The sequence below is a fragment of the Leuciscus leuciscus genome (genome assembly GCF_965113295.1).
Source record: "Leuciscus leuciscus genome assembly, chromosome: 19".
Lineage (NCBI taxonomy): Eukaryota > Metazoa > Chordata > Actinopteri > Cypriniformes > Leuciscidae > Leuciscus > Leuciscus leuciscus.
The window spans coordinates 27,264,956-27,279,897 of record NC_138743.1 but is presented as its reverse complement, the minus strand read 5'-3'; the positions used below and the strand labels follow the sequence as shown (position 1 = coordinate 27,279,897).

General features: G+C 38.3%; 1 protein-coding gene across 5 annotated transcripts; it reads right to left on the bottom strand.

The window, feature by feature from the left end:
* Nucleotides 1-1,086: 1,086 nt before the first annotated feature.
* On the bottom strand, nt 1,087-13,453 carry nmu (neuromedin U). 5 transcript variants are annotated; one of them, XM_082146544.1, is made up of 10 exons: nt 13,299-13,453; nt 11,164-11,219; nt 10,695-10,742; nt 9,558-9,617; nt 9,264-9,293; nt 8,955-9,005; nt 7,760-7,834; nt 1,986-2,039; nt 1,638-1,697; nt 1,087-1,331 (listed from the first exon to the last, which is right to left on the bottom strand). In XM_082146544.1, exons 1-9 carry the CDS (start codon nt 13,411-13,413, stop codon nt 1,662-1,664), a joined length of 525 nt encoding a protein of 174 aa, XP_082002670.1. In that variant the 5' UTR covers nt 13,414-13,453; the 3' UTR covers nt 1,087-1,331; nt 1,638-1,661. The 5 variants fall into 5 exon arrangements, with proteins under 5 accessions (XP_082002670.1, XP_082002672.1, XP_082002671.1 ...); XM_082146546.1 differs by lacking the exon at nt 7,760-7,834; XM_082146545.1 differs by lacking the exon at nt 10,695-10,742.
* Between the last annotated feature and the right edge of the window lie 1,489 nt (nt 13,454-14,942).

The following is a 14,942-nucleotide window of genomic DNA, read 5'->3' as shown; positions in this document are numbered from 1 at the left end:
GGCTACCTTTTAAGATTTGAAGTACACTAAGTGCACATTCGATACAATTATAAGCACACTTCTTTTTTTATAAGGGTCCATAGGGCAGTATACAATTAGTTTCAGTTATTGTTTTAGCCATGTTTAATAATTTAATTTTGCAAATACAACCATGCACAAAATGAAATGAGTTTTACTAGAATTGTTTTCCTTTATAATCTTGATTGTACATGTATGGGTTACAGTCATTTGTCAGGTAAATACTGCAAATTAAACAACACTTAAAATGCAGGTTGGAGAAAGTGGTTCATTATAAGATTGTAAATTAAGCTAATTAATCTTCTATTATAAAAATATATCTTACTCAAGGGCATAGAAATATCAGAGGGGGCAAGTAATCTCAGTTTTTGGGTCATTGGTTACCAATAAACCAGAAGTGTTTGTAACCCAAATTAGCTCTTAGACTATAACAAATGAGATCTTCAGCAGGTTCTGTGTGTGTGTTTCATTTGTGTATTTTTCTCATAACCTCAGATTAATTGCATTCGACGTCTTTTCACAACCCCGAAGCTTCCGTTTTCACACCCAGCCCACTACAAAACACCCACTACAGGACTAATGTGTTTCGAGTTGTACCCTCAGGTCTGTCTAGAACCGGTCAAGTGATCTTCCACATCTACACACCCATGTTTTCTGTCACAAGTTTCTTAAAGGAAATGCAGTCACGATCCATGACGTAACCTACTTCATTATTTCAGGCCCCTGTTCGTCCTCACAGTATGACAACATCTTAATAAACACATTATTTATGAGAACAATAGACCATGAGCAAGATTCAGCTAAACCGATAAAGGACTGAAAAGAGACGTTTATCAAAAAGGATGCAGTTCTTGAAACATGCTGTTTGGATGGTCAAATCTAATTAAAATGGAAGTGATCGGAAGTGAAGTTTGATTAATGCTTTTTGACTAATTGTTGTAGATAGCACGATAACAAAAACACACACATTCATCAAGAGAAAGAGGGAATGAGCAGCCAGAGTCTCACTAGTGCTTTCAATAACTGAACAGAAAAAAAAGATTTTATTTCTTTGTTTTTGGTGGGAAAAACACGTACAGTCAGTTTGGTCAAAATCACACTGGCACGATGAGGAAACATTTTATAATGCTTTTAATTCAAAAGGCACAGCACAGTTACACAAACAGGACATTTGGACAGATAAAAGACTTTATTTGGATTCTGTACATTCAACATCACAATTTAACAGGAGGGTGTTTTCTGGAACGAGTTGTGTGATGTTTCAGGTTGACTGGCTTTGGATCATCACATCTGTGGTTAGGGGTCTGGTGCTACTGAAATTGTTAATGAAGAAGAGACTGTTTTTATTTTATTTTTAAATATACAGAGACATTAGTATAGCTCAAATATGTGTTTGTAGGTTTAAGTGCACTCTCTAATGCCATTAAAGGCCAATGCCCTGTTGTATATCAGTATATGAAAATGTATATTGTATTGTTGTATATTTAAATGTATAGTTTCTGAATTTGTTTTTCAGTATTGTTGTCCCGTGACTCTAGACCCATGCAGTGCACTTGTAGAAAACACATGAGATTTGAAGAAGCAGTTTTAAATGATTATCTCAGTTCATCATGAAATACCTGATTTTTCCATTCTTTATTGTTTTACACATATTCAGCAGATCTTCTTCCATTTCGTGGCTGCAGAGAAGAAAGAAGAAAAAAAAACGTTTCCATGGTAATGCAATGTCCGATTTCAAAATGATTTTCACAGGATGAATTTTGAATTTTTAAGAATGATACCTAATTTATGATGATTACTAAAATATGTGATAGGGAAAAAAGACAATAAAAAAGAGCGCCACGCATCCCGCTTGCGAGACGGTGACAGTTAAGAGGTTTAACTCAAAACTTAATCAAAGTAAATAAGATATTCCTTATTGTGTTGGACAATAATCAGCTGTCATATATACTGTAGGCCTACCCTACCCGATAAAGGAAGTATCCTCTGCTCTGGATCCGTCCAGGCCCTTGAAGATCATCCTGCACACAGAAGGAATTGTTATACTGTAGTTATGCTCAAATATCAGACCACACTTTCTGATGCTGCTACTGAACATTGTTTAACTGTTTCTAACTGAATCGAAGGTGAATTAAAGGTCTTATGAAGGCAGTGTTGGTAAGAGGGAAAAACAATTTATCTACCCAACAAAATCCATCAGGACCATTTCCTTTGTGAGAGTGAGGCAGTCATCATTTATTCTTGTTCATTTTTGTGTTTTACCCTTACAGCACAATAACACTTTTAGCGTACAATTACCTCTCAAATGGACAGAAGCAGTTAATCAAACTAAGGTTGAGCCATTTCACATCCTGTACATTTAATTAGATGGACTCAAACTCATGCATGCACATGTCAGCCTCGTGCAACCGTGTATGTGTACAAGTATGTAGAAATGCATACTTTTAAAATAATTTTTTTTTTCAAAGTTAAATATAAAAAATATTTAACCTTACACTGGGAATGTAAAATAAATTAATATAATAAATAAATATATTAAATTTAATTGTCCGAAAATCCTGAACAGAATGTATCACGTTTCCACAAAAATATTAGGCAGCTCAACTGTTTTCAACATTGATAATAATAAAAAATATTACTTGAGCAGCAAATCAGCAAATTAGACATTGAAGACTAGAGGAATGATGCTGAAAATTCAGCTTTGATTATATATTAATAAATTACTTTTTAAAATATATTCAAATAGAGAACTTTCCAGTTACTGGATGTAACCAATGTAACCTTGGATGCTGAAAATTCAGCTTTGCCATCAGAGGAATAAATTACATTTTAAAATTCAAATAGAAAACGTTCCAATTACTAGACGTAACCAACATAACCTTGGTTCCGCTTATGGGAAAAAAAGTTTTCTCGTTTTTCACTGAATACTGAAGCCTGATTGGTTCACGTCAGACAAAAGGCTTTTCAGCCCACAGAAACGGGTGGAGCCGACTGCCTATTTAAGTCGCGCTGAAAGCCATTTTTGTCCGAATTTTTCAACTGTGCGTGGCAGCGTTGACTAGTGCATAGGTGCCGTAGCATGGCAAGATACGCAATGGAACCAGGGAACCAAGGTTACATTAGTAACCGGAACACTCCGTTAGACCAAGCCCAAGAAGAGGCCATTTCCCTGGTGGTGTGGGCCCTCACCCTGATAGGGCACTGCAAGTCCAATGACTTGTAAGCTGGTGCTATTGTGTCCACTATCCAGTGGGATAGTCTTTGCTTTGTAAGTAGGCAGCCCCGTTGAGTGGCCTCTGAAGCACACAAACAGCTGCTCTGACTGCCTGAACTGGCAGGAACACTCAATGTACACCCTAAAGGCCTGAACCGGGCAAAGTGGGTGTGGCGTCTATTCGCCCTCAGCAGAGGGGAGAGCAGAGAGTGAAATGATTTGTGCTCTAAAGGGCGTAAAAAGCTTCTTAGGCACATAGCCTCGTCTGGGCCTCAGGACAACTTTACTGTCGTTGGGCCCAAACTTGAGGCAGGAAGCATCTACTGAAAGAGCCTGCTGATCACCAATTCACTTGACCGATGCCAGAGCCAGCAGAAGGGTGGTCTTTAGCAAGAGAGGTCGAAAGTCGGCTGTCCTGAGCGGCTCAAACGGAGGGCCACAAAGTACCCTCAGGACAATAGACAGGTTCCAGGAAGCAAGCGTGTTGGGGTGAGGCGGGTTTAGCTTCCTGGTCCCCCTGAGAAATCTGACCACCAGGTCGTGTTTCCCAACTGACTAGCCAGCTATATGTGATGCGATCTGGGAAAACCCGTCGGATGTCGCGCTGGTACGTTTTCAGTAAAATCTAAAAATAGATTGAATGTCAGTTTTTTTGGTCAAAATTGGGTTTTCATTAAATTATTATTCTATAACATCTTGTCTATCATCTCTGAATATATCTTGGCAAAATTCACTAGTTTAGTGCAGAAAAATAGCAATTTATAGTGGCAAGCTGAAAAGGGTCCCATAGCTCTCCTTCTCTTAACACTACAAAGACAGTTCACCTATCAAAATAAACCACATAACAGAATAAAGATATATCAATGTCCATTTCCCACCAGTCCTGTGTAAACTACAATGGCACGCAAGTTTTTTTAGTTTTTTATCGAATCTTATCGTGAGATGCGGAGCAGAGCACAAGAGAACAACGGAGTCTGAAGTAGCTGCTCGCTTAAAAGATCTTGCTCGCCTCTCAATCTTCCAATTTCAAAATGGTTTTCACAAGATGAATTTTGAGTTTGTAAGCTTTCGAATGATGCCTAATCCATGATGATTTCTCAAATATGTGATATGAATAATAATAAAAAAGAGCTGCAATCGTTCAGCTAGCAGGACATGTTAATTAAACCCGTTTTTTTTCTCAAAATTCTGTTCCTGAAAATCATAGCGATCAGCCGACTTAAGATAACTCAACGCTGCAATAGCTGCCGTGTATACCTTGAGTGTGGACGGGGTGCGTCCACCATCCAACAGCACCTGTAGGAATGAGAGAATAGAAGCGATCTCACAAGACAGAGGGTCTACATTCCGAGCTGAGCAACAGCCGGAAAAAAATTGACCATTTTTGGGTGCGAGGCCTGGTAGAAGGCACCATAGCCACTGAGATCTTGTTCATGACCACCGTGGAAAGATGTGAAGGCTCACAGATGGAGGCTGGTCTGGGCACACATACCACTGGTGGGGAGGACCCAGTACTGACAGCAACACAACGCCTCCAATTCCCGGAACTGAACAGGGTTTGGGAAGTGAACATATAGAAGCTTTGGGGGTGGTCCAGCCTCAGCGGGACTTAGTCTCCTCCTCCTTGTGCCCGAGGCTTCAGGAATGCTTGGGCAGATCGGGGTCCAGCACTAGCTTAGGACAGGGTCCTTGGTGCTTGGGAAATGGGTAGCGCTTAGCTGGATGGAAGCGCTGCTTCACCTCTGGTTCCACCTTTTACTGGGACTGAGCATGTGCGGAAGCCGGCTTGGTGTGCAGCAGTAGAGAAACTTGCCGGCAGGAAGTGGCGCATCGCTTTTGATGTCTTCTGTGCCGTTGTAAAACGCTCAGCAATATGGGTGACTGCGGAACCAAACAAACCCGAGGGAGAGACAGGGGAGTCCAGGAGGGCTGTCTTGTCAGCGTCCTTGCCCTCCATTAAGTTTAACCAAAGGTGGTGCTCGAGAACCACCAAATTGTCCATGACATGACCAATCGCTTGGGCCATAGATTTAGTGGCGCTCAGGGCAAGGTCGGTAATGCTGCACAGCTCCTCGAAGGCCGCCGGGTCAGGACCACTCTAGTCCATGGCACAGAGAAGCTTGACTTGGTAAACTTGGAGGACCGCCATAGTGTGAAGAATGGAACCAGCCTGGCCACTCATGGCATACACGAGTGCAGATGTCGCTCTGCACGGCTTAGTTGGGTGGGCAGCTTTAGTCTTCCAGCCGCGGGCCGCAGGTGGGCAGAGATGTGCAGCGACGGCCTCTTCCAGCGGGGGAAGCTTAGTATAACCTTTTTCCATGGTGAGGGCAGCTGAAGAAGAATAATGGACGCGTGCTGAATAGGGGGCACGCCTTGATTTCGTTAGTTCTTCATGGACTTCCAGGAAGAACGGGGCTGGTCTCTGGCGGGGGCCTACTTGTAGCGCACGGCTGCAGGAACCACTCATCGAGCCGGCTGGAGGTGGGCTCCTCAGGAGCCGACCAATCGAAGCCCAACTCGTTAATGGCCTTGGTAAGGACTCAGATGAGCTCTGAGTCCTGCTGAGTTCGTCTTTTTAGTTGGCGGATGAGGTGGAGTCATCGCTGGAGTTCGCCCAGTCCTCCTCTTCAGATGCAGCCGGAGACATCGAATCATCACAATCGCCCTCGGAGCCGCCAAATGAAACCAACTGAAACCGTCTCACACCAGATGAGGGGCGCTGGTCATCGCGGGTGAAGAGCACAAGAGAAGGGAGGGAGAGGTATGTGGGCACTGGGCCGACGTGAGCTCGCTAAAGCCCCGTGGCTTCTTTCGCCTCGGCTCGAGAGGGGAAGAGAAAGGGAGAGCGTGCAAGGCAGGATCGCTCTCTTTAAAGAAAGCGATGCATGAGCGCAACAGTGCGAGATTCATGCTCCCGCAGTGCGAGCAGCTGGTCTCAGTGAGAGCAGCCTTGGCTTGGGCTTCTCCCAGGCATTCGATGCACTCGGTGTGCTCGTCCAAGGGAAGCAGGGGAGCCCTGCATGAGCCACATTCATGGTGTGACATTTTGCAACAAATGCCTCTGTAATTTGCTCTTTTAGAAGGAAAATTGCTCTTTGAGATTATCGCCGGATCAGCTGCAGCTGCGAAGTGCTGTTAATCCGATGCTGGGGCTTAATTCAACAGTGAATAGAAAGGCTTTTTATCTTCTCTGTGGAGTCAACGAGGAGATGATCTTCGAGCTTGAAGGAGAAAAATTCTGAAATTCTGAAATGGCTTTCAGCGCTTAAATAGGCTGTCGGCCCTGCCTGTTTCGGCGGGCGAAAAGCCATTTGTTTGTACAGGTGCACAGACATGAACCAATCAGGCCTCAGTATTCGGGTTTCCCCATAAGCGAGTGAACCATATTGAAAGAGACAATTATTTAAAAATAGTAATAACAAAAAAAAACATATTTCACAATATTACTGTTTTACTGTATTTTTGATCAAATAAATTAAGCCTTGATGTTCTTCCAAAAACATTTAAAAATCGTATTATCCTTAAACCTTGAAACATAAGTGTAATTCTTATAGTATATGACATAAATTAATATATTAAAACTGATCATATATTTACAAGTTCCACATATATCTATTCTATTCTATAGAATATTATATAAGATAACATATATATTCTATTCTATTCTATATATATATATATATATATATATATATATAAAGTACATTTACTGCGTTAGATTAAACTAGGAAGGGTCATAGCACTTGCATATTGTTGTCCTATTGTTAATTTAACTGCTTCTATTGTTCTAATTTGTAAGTCGCTTTGGATAAAAGCGTCTGCTAAATGAATTAATGTAAATGTAATGTAAATGTATATGTATATGGATTGAATAAGGTAGTTTGACTTTTATGTCAACATCAATGTTTCCATCATCAACCAAAGAGAGAGGTTGTCACATTTGTTGTGTATACACACACTGTCTGTTTTAATAATAATTAACACTTAACACTTTAATAATTAACACTTAACACTTAATTAAATCAACAATCACTGATGGTCAAAAGAGAAGCCCTAGAGCTAAGTCGTGATGAGATATTATCAAACAGCATATGGCCTTTCGTCAAGCAGCACCGAGGATTAAGAGGAGCAGACACTTCAGTCAGTCTCCATGAACATCCCTCTAAAGAAACTATTCATGGATTTATCACAGAATTTAATATTTAATGGTCATGGGCCCTATTTAGTATCAAGACAAGGAAAAAAAACTCAAGAGCATAATTCCTCAGTAATAATAATAATAATAATAAAATAAACTTTTGCACTATTCAAATAGATAATTGGGGGACAAAAAAAATTTTTTTTTAATATATTTTTCTAAATTTCGTAAACTTTAAACTGACTTTTGAATATATATATTTGGTGTCTTGGAACTTACCCAAAACTAAATATTGATGGGAAAAAAGCCTTGCATGTTGTCATTTTAGTGATCATACTCACAGTGCTAATGTAGTCTGAATGAAGGTAAGCATGCAGGATACATACACTTAATTTCATTCTCCTGCTTCTTCTTCTGGCAAGCTGGGGTATGAGCTCCAGAAGAGGGTGCAACACAGAAGACTGACACATACACATATATAGAGAGATATCATGAAGATGAATATAGAGAGATATGAAAACCATGAACATCTGCTCCTGGGATTGGCCAAGGGTCGCAGAGAGGACTCTTGTGCGTTCTCTCGCGCACTTATCTGTCCTCAGTGCGGCTCAGTGTTCATTTGGCACACATGGTGCACTGATGTTCAGTAAAATCACAGGCATGCAGGCCATGCCAGAGCACATGTGGGGTAATGTGAAGTTATGATGTCAACATCAGGTGGTAGTGTTTTTGTGTCTGTTTGTGAGTGTTACATAACAATTATGTTATGAATATGTACACCTGATTCGATATTTGAAACACATCACAAAACAATGCTTTTGTAATGTGGTGGACATGCAAGGAATGGACAGTAGGAAGAAACTAAATAGTTCCTCTGATGGCATCAACACAAAATTGCATGTAAATTAAATTTGGAAAATGTTAAGATAAAATTAGGTTCTCTTCTGGTTTGAGTCTGAGCCAAAATTCAGATATTAATTCACCAAAAAAGTCAATCTAGTGCAAATTATAATATAGGAGATAATTAATGTTCTTTTCCTATGTGTGGATGCTATCAAGGAGGAATCATGATGTCAGAGGTTGAATGCATGCAATGGGAACTAAAGAGTAGATAGATTTATATGTAGTAAGAGTAAATTATCTGAATAATATAGGTGACACTGTAGACTTAGTGGAAGCATTATGAAGATAATACATAGGTAAAATAATAAAATCAAGATTTTATTTTCACACATTTATTTATTTGGTGTGTAGCCGTGTAATAAGTTCTGATCATCCAGTCAAGGTTTTTTGCAAGTAAGACTTTGGTTATTTTATTTTATTTTAGTTCATTTCTCGCATTGACTGTTCATTATTCTTTATGGGAATGTAGCTAAGATTAAGCTTTTGCACATACTTGGCCCAAAAGGGAACTGTGCAGTGGCCTAAAATGTATTTAATTTACGTGAGCTTTATTTAATTCCCGAGTATTAGATCACAGATTGCAATTTGCAGTCGAGTGTTACTGAGGACAGTGCAGCGTAGCAACAGTGGCTGAGTGCTGAAAGCAACAGACACTAAACAACTCTTGAGGAAACCTACCGTCCCATCTGTAAATCTTGCACCACTCGGTTTAGTGTACTGAAATAAGAACTATAGATACATGTACAGACACACAAATACAAAACCATATACAAAAACACATAACATACACAAACATATACACAGAAAGGCAAACACAAAGACACCAAAATCAAAACAAACAAAAACATGAAAAACATTCATAAAATAAAAAATAACACCATAATCCATAAAAAGACATCATGATGTTATGATGTCATTGAATTGTCACTGCATTGAATGTGTTTGAAAAAGCGACCTCAAATTAGACCTCAAATGTCACATGCTCACCCTTTTGCTGATCTCTCGAGCTGTGATCTCCTGCATATACAAAAAGTAAACATTAAAAAATCATGAAAATGAATCGTCCTTTTATTAATCTATAAATTACAGGCTTTACAAATAACTGAATTTTTTTTTGTGTGTGTATTCAAATACATTCAAATTGGTACAGTGCTTACATGCTTACTGGTAGCTGAAACTAGGCCTATTTAATAAACAAACATGCAAAGGTTGGCAGCGATGTGTAGAATATCTTCATAGTTCTACGCATGCTGATTCCGTGTGGGCATGAATAAAATTCACCTTTGATTTTTGCAGTGATCCCAGCATTAGGAAACACAGGTCCTCCAGGACATCAGATGTCTGGCAAAGGTTAAAAGAAAAGAAAACAAAATGGATTATGGACAGTTTAAATGTCTGAGCCTGAGCCAAATGAGTCAAGTAACTAAATGATGTGCTGGAAGTGTCCATTTTCAAGTGAATTTCTACAGGAAATGTTAAGAGCACAATTAATTGGGGGTTCATAGCGCAGTAAACCGACTGTTATTTATACAACGTTTTTTATATGTATCTATAATTTTACACACCATAATTCACTTACGGTTTGCTTCAAAAACACACACATAAGTAGCTGTATTGCAAATGGCAACAACAACTATTTTAACGATCTGAAACACAAGTATCAAACGCGAAACGCAAGTAACTTTGTGGGCGGATCTCTAAAATGGGTTGGTCTGAAGTAGCTACATTACTCATAGGTGTGGTTTGGGCATAACGTGAAATGAACCAATCAGAGCATCATCTCACATTCCCTTTAAAAGCAGGCGCACTTGTTTCATGGCGGATTGCTATTAGCGCACGCCAGGAGCGGTTCACAGCCGAGAACAACGTTCTCGTCAGGGCCGTAAAAGACAGAGAAGTGACCATTGTATGGGGATGGAGAAACTCACCCAAATTAGCTTCGGTTAAACAGGCGTATAATAATTTGGGTAAATGTGTAAGCTAGATTTATGCCTATTTTTCACATCTTCATGGACACCACAATGATTTCCTTCGTGTGGTAATATCTTTCCTTGTAATTATATGGTTTGCAAAAATGGGAACAGCTGCCTGCATCTGTGTAGATGAGAGAGGCAAGTGTATGCGCGTTGTGCACACGCTACATTATGGCCAAGCATGCGCCCTTAAAATAGCATCTGAATAACGCGCGACTGACTTTAGACTAGGTTTTTCCTGGTCTGTGGCGGAAATGTTTTCTGAAACTGCAAAATAGCGCCAGGGAACGATTGCGCCGGAACAAGCCTCCTCTTTTCGCTGAACCGCCCCCGGGAGCACAAGTTAATTCACTAATTTACCGACGTGCGTCTGTGGAGGAAATGATACATGCGTCGGTGTGCAAAGTCATTTGCGCTGGGTGCAAGATAGGGCCCCATTACTCACTCTAAAGGATGGGTCTGCGTAGAGGTAGAATGAGCAAAGATCAGATATCTAAGAAAAAGACAAAAATGCAGTTGCAATTTGGCAGCTTGTATAAACGAGATTCAAAGAACTAATAAAAAGTTCCAACTGAAAATTAATCATGTCTCTTTTTTTGATGTTTTGTTTATCATTTCTCCAAATGCCCCAAAACACATATTATTCTGTGCTTTCATATCCCAGCCTCTAGATCCCCAGCTTTACCCATGTAATTGCTCATGTACACACAGTTAGAACATGTAAACAAAGCAGAGGTGAAATCATCACTTAAGTTAACATGTACTGAAACTGAACAAATATGGGATAAGTCATTTGTGATGAACTTTTGTCTCTGAGGAAATTTCTATATAACTGGATGCATTATAAGTGATTTGTTGGAAAAGTAAAAAAGGAAAGGACTCATAAGTATTGACACTTAGTAAATCATACACACCTGGGTTAGTAACTGCTCATGCTCTATTGAAGATGGATTCAAGAGCACTGGAGCACCTGCAATTTAGGCAGAAATCATTATTACATATATTCCACTACTATTTAGTGTTACAAGCAAAGTGAATTTTAATCATATGTAAACGATGTATGAATTTTGATTGGAATATGACAGAGAAATAATTGTTATATTGACACATTGAGTTCTACACAGCATACTGTGGTTTTGTCCACTTTTAGTGATTACAGAGTTTCAATTGGTCACGACTCACAATTATTTGGTAAATCTCAAATCTTATTATGATATCTACCTGTCTATATTCTAAAGCAATCTTCATTGTCAAGAGGTTTCTTGCAGTTGCATCACAAAATTGCCAATGAAATCAATCTGTAATCCTTGTGAGGTTTGGTTCGGAAATTAATACTCATGCTTGTCGATTTTCTTGTTTTGGTGATTTTGCCGTCTTCCCTCAATGGAATAAGCTCTAATTTGGTTGAGTTTGTTAAGTTAGTGGAGTCTAATTGAGTTTGTTTATTGATCTACTGTGTGGGTCTTTCAATCTGGACTTTCTTTATAAACCATTGCTGTCAAAAAGTGTTTTCCATGCTTGATTTTGTGGTCTTATTTGTGGTCTGATTTAAGTCTTAGAATAGGTTAATCATTAGGCTGTAATTACATATTCCTAGTCAAACAAATAAATAAAAAATAGTAGTAGTTTAGGGAAGAAACCATACAGTACCAAAAAGAAAATACTTGTGCAGTTAAAATAAATAAATTTGTTATTGTAAACTTTCATCCATCTCTTATGACATTTAACAATCAGTTGTGAATGAGTCACATTAGTCTAATCTGACAACATCTCTCGTGGCATTTCTTATACTGCCATTATATTATTCAAATGCTTGTGACATCACTGCTGTCAAAATTGTCAAGCTCTCTGCTGGACAATAACACTTTTTTTTCTCAGTGACATCATAATTAGCAGTTACATGACTGAATCCAATTTGACGGTAAATAGCTCTTGGTATAAAGAGTGAATGCTTTGGAGATGATCAAGAAAATTATTTATCCTTGCTGTGTTATGATTATAATTAACTAAATGAATCTGGTACATAACACTGTTTACTCCAGCATCATTTTCCAGGTTTATTGAAAAACATACAACATTTGTACTGTGCTAATAATTGGTCTCGAACTAACAACGCTGTAATAAAAAAAAGGTTGCTGCCTTAAATTTGTATGTACAATCAACTTGGATGTTTAAGTCATTTCAACTTAAAACTTAAAATATGAGTTGAATCTTGTATACCTTAAAAGGTAAAAAGTAGAAAATTGCTTAACCTATTTCGATGTGTTAAAGCAATGTAAAAACATGTTTTCATAACTTATTGATCATATATTTTTTTACAGTGAATGCACTTTAACAGAATTCACTGCCCTGCCTAACAGTACAAGCCCTTTAGTTAATGCGTCACAGTGACGCATTCCTGCTCAATATCTACTGAAAAACTAATGCAGCACATTGTGAACCGTAAGCAAGAGAACTAAGTTTGACTAAGCCTTCCGTATAGATCAAAATCATATACAAGAATGAAATCAGTCAATCCAAAGGCAAGGTAAAGACAGAAGTTTTAGTTGAGGACAGCAAAGCACTTGTTTTTTAATACCTTAATATTTATTTTTAAAGCACTGTTTGAGATATTAAATAAATACTGAGAGTATTCTGACTCTCTTGTTTTGATCCTTCAGTAATATAACAACACTGTACCTCTATGACTGTACAGCTGGAAAACCTCCCCTTGATTTGGTAAATATATATACAAAAGATTATGATGCTAAAAAAGATATAAAGATATAAAAGCATGATGATGATAAAAAAAGCATTTTAGCAGATAAACTTATAGACTACATTTTTAAATAAAATAAGTTAATTCATATTATATTATTTTAATTAACATCATTATGTTGCTGCTTGGAACAGGCATTAATTCAGATGGTTTAGTTTTGGGGGAGAGAATTGCACAACTGAATAATCTTTCTCATTGGAGAGATAAAGTACTAGGCCACCAAACTTCTTCAACTAAGTTATTCTAACATCACTAAATAAGTAAAAGGAGAGATGTATGTGGAAGACTTACTTGTGGTGATGGGTATGAAGGAGATGAAGAGGACCGCGAACATCAGGGTGGAGTTGTGTGCTGGGCTCATCGCGCTCTGAGCTGCTTCGCGTTCACACTGACTGCTGTTCCTCATGCTCTCGTCTCGTGCGCGTCAGTCAGTCAGTTTGCGACGGTTCTTGTGGTGCTTTCTCCGTCTGACTTGCCAGCCAAACATTATGAACTCTCGGAGTTACACCCTCTTCGTAAATCGACTTGCAAAGTACGTCACGATGAATGAGCCCCGGCACGTGATTAATTTACACAAACGATGATGTGATATGAGTGGTCAACGCTATGAGTAATCAAAGTAAAACTATTTAATCTTCAACTGCACATTTTAGTGTAGCCTACCGTATATACATACGGTTATTTGTGTTAACGTAAAATGCATTTGGCTTTTACATACATGTATAAATATATATATTTTAAATATTGCCTGTTCTATGACAAAACGTTTGCTAAGATACAAACGTCCTGGTGTAAAAGTTAACAAATGTAAATCTATTATATGGATCACACAGAAGACAAAACAAAGGAACGTTGAATAAAATAATGGTACCATTACTATTAAAGATTCATTATATATGAATACGGTCATTCCTCTGGTTGACAACAGTGATTCGTAGACAAACACGTCATAAGTCTCTTTAATGTTTGCGGGCAAACAAAATAAAAAATAAAAAGTAAACAAAGTAACACGGCAGGTATCTCTATATCAGTTGCCTTTCTCCAGTGTCTCTCTATGTGAGAAATAAGAGTTTGTTTCAGCACCACATGATGTGGACAGCTCCCGGCTACAGTTCCCCTCGAGTCCAATTACCAAAGAAATCTTCTCTAAATGCAGAAATTAGGAAATGAGTGCCATAAGATTTAAACATGTCCTAAACATGAAAGAAATCCTGTAAATTCTGTAAATGATTCAGACTATGATGTTCATTTATGCTTAGTTATCTAGAACAAACTAATGAAACTTCCTGGAAAGAATTGGACTCACTTGCCATTAATCTACTTTCAATCCATTTTGCTCTGCATTTGAGATATCTTTGGAATATCTAATGATTACTAAACCACAACAGTTAAACATTAGATTTAGAGCACATTATGGCATACAGTTTTCAGAAAAAGAAATTTCTTATGATTGTTTTTTACTATTGGGAATGCATTTCCTTTGGGAATCAATTATCAATCCATACTTACTCCTTGGTGTTCAAACAGGCATTCTTATGAATCAGTTAGTACATTAAAATAGCTCACTAGTGTAGGCTACCTGAGAGAGAACAAACAATACAAGACAATGTATACAAATTCTGCTCTTTGGATCTTTTTTTGTAAACGTCTCCCTGTTATGTTGCAAAACATTTTAATCATGTTATATTACAAAACACATATAAATGCATTTAAACAATGTTCTTGTTTTAGCAAACTGCAGCCTACCTGATATTACTGTTAGTCAAGAAGTATTTATACAAAGCACTACTGTTTACTTTTTCCCAAAATGTATCATCTATGGATGCAGTACTTAATAAATATACATTTGATAAATTTGCACAGATGCTTTTGTACAAGAATCAAGAGTTTTGTGCAATTAGTATCACTGTATGAGATTGACAGAAATTACCTACA

Coding starts and splice junctions, on each gene's coding strand:
- nmu (XM_082146544.1), bottom strand. CDS start 13,413: ATGAGGAACAGCAGTCAGTGTGAACGCGAAGCAGCTCAGAGCGCGATG. Junction 9,294..9,557: donor GATCACTGCAAAAATCAAAG/GTGAATTTTATT, acceptor TTGTATATGCAG/GAGATCACAGCTCGAGAGAT. Junction 9,006..9,263: donor CTCGAGAGATCAGCAAAAGG/GTGAGCATGTGA, acceptor ATGTATCTATAG/TTCTTATTTCAGTACACTAA.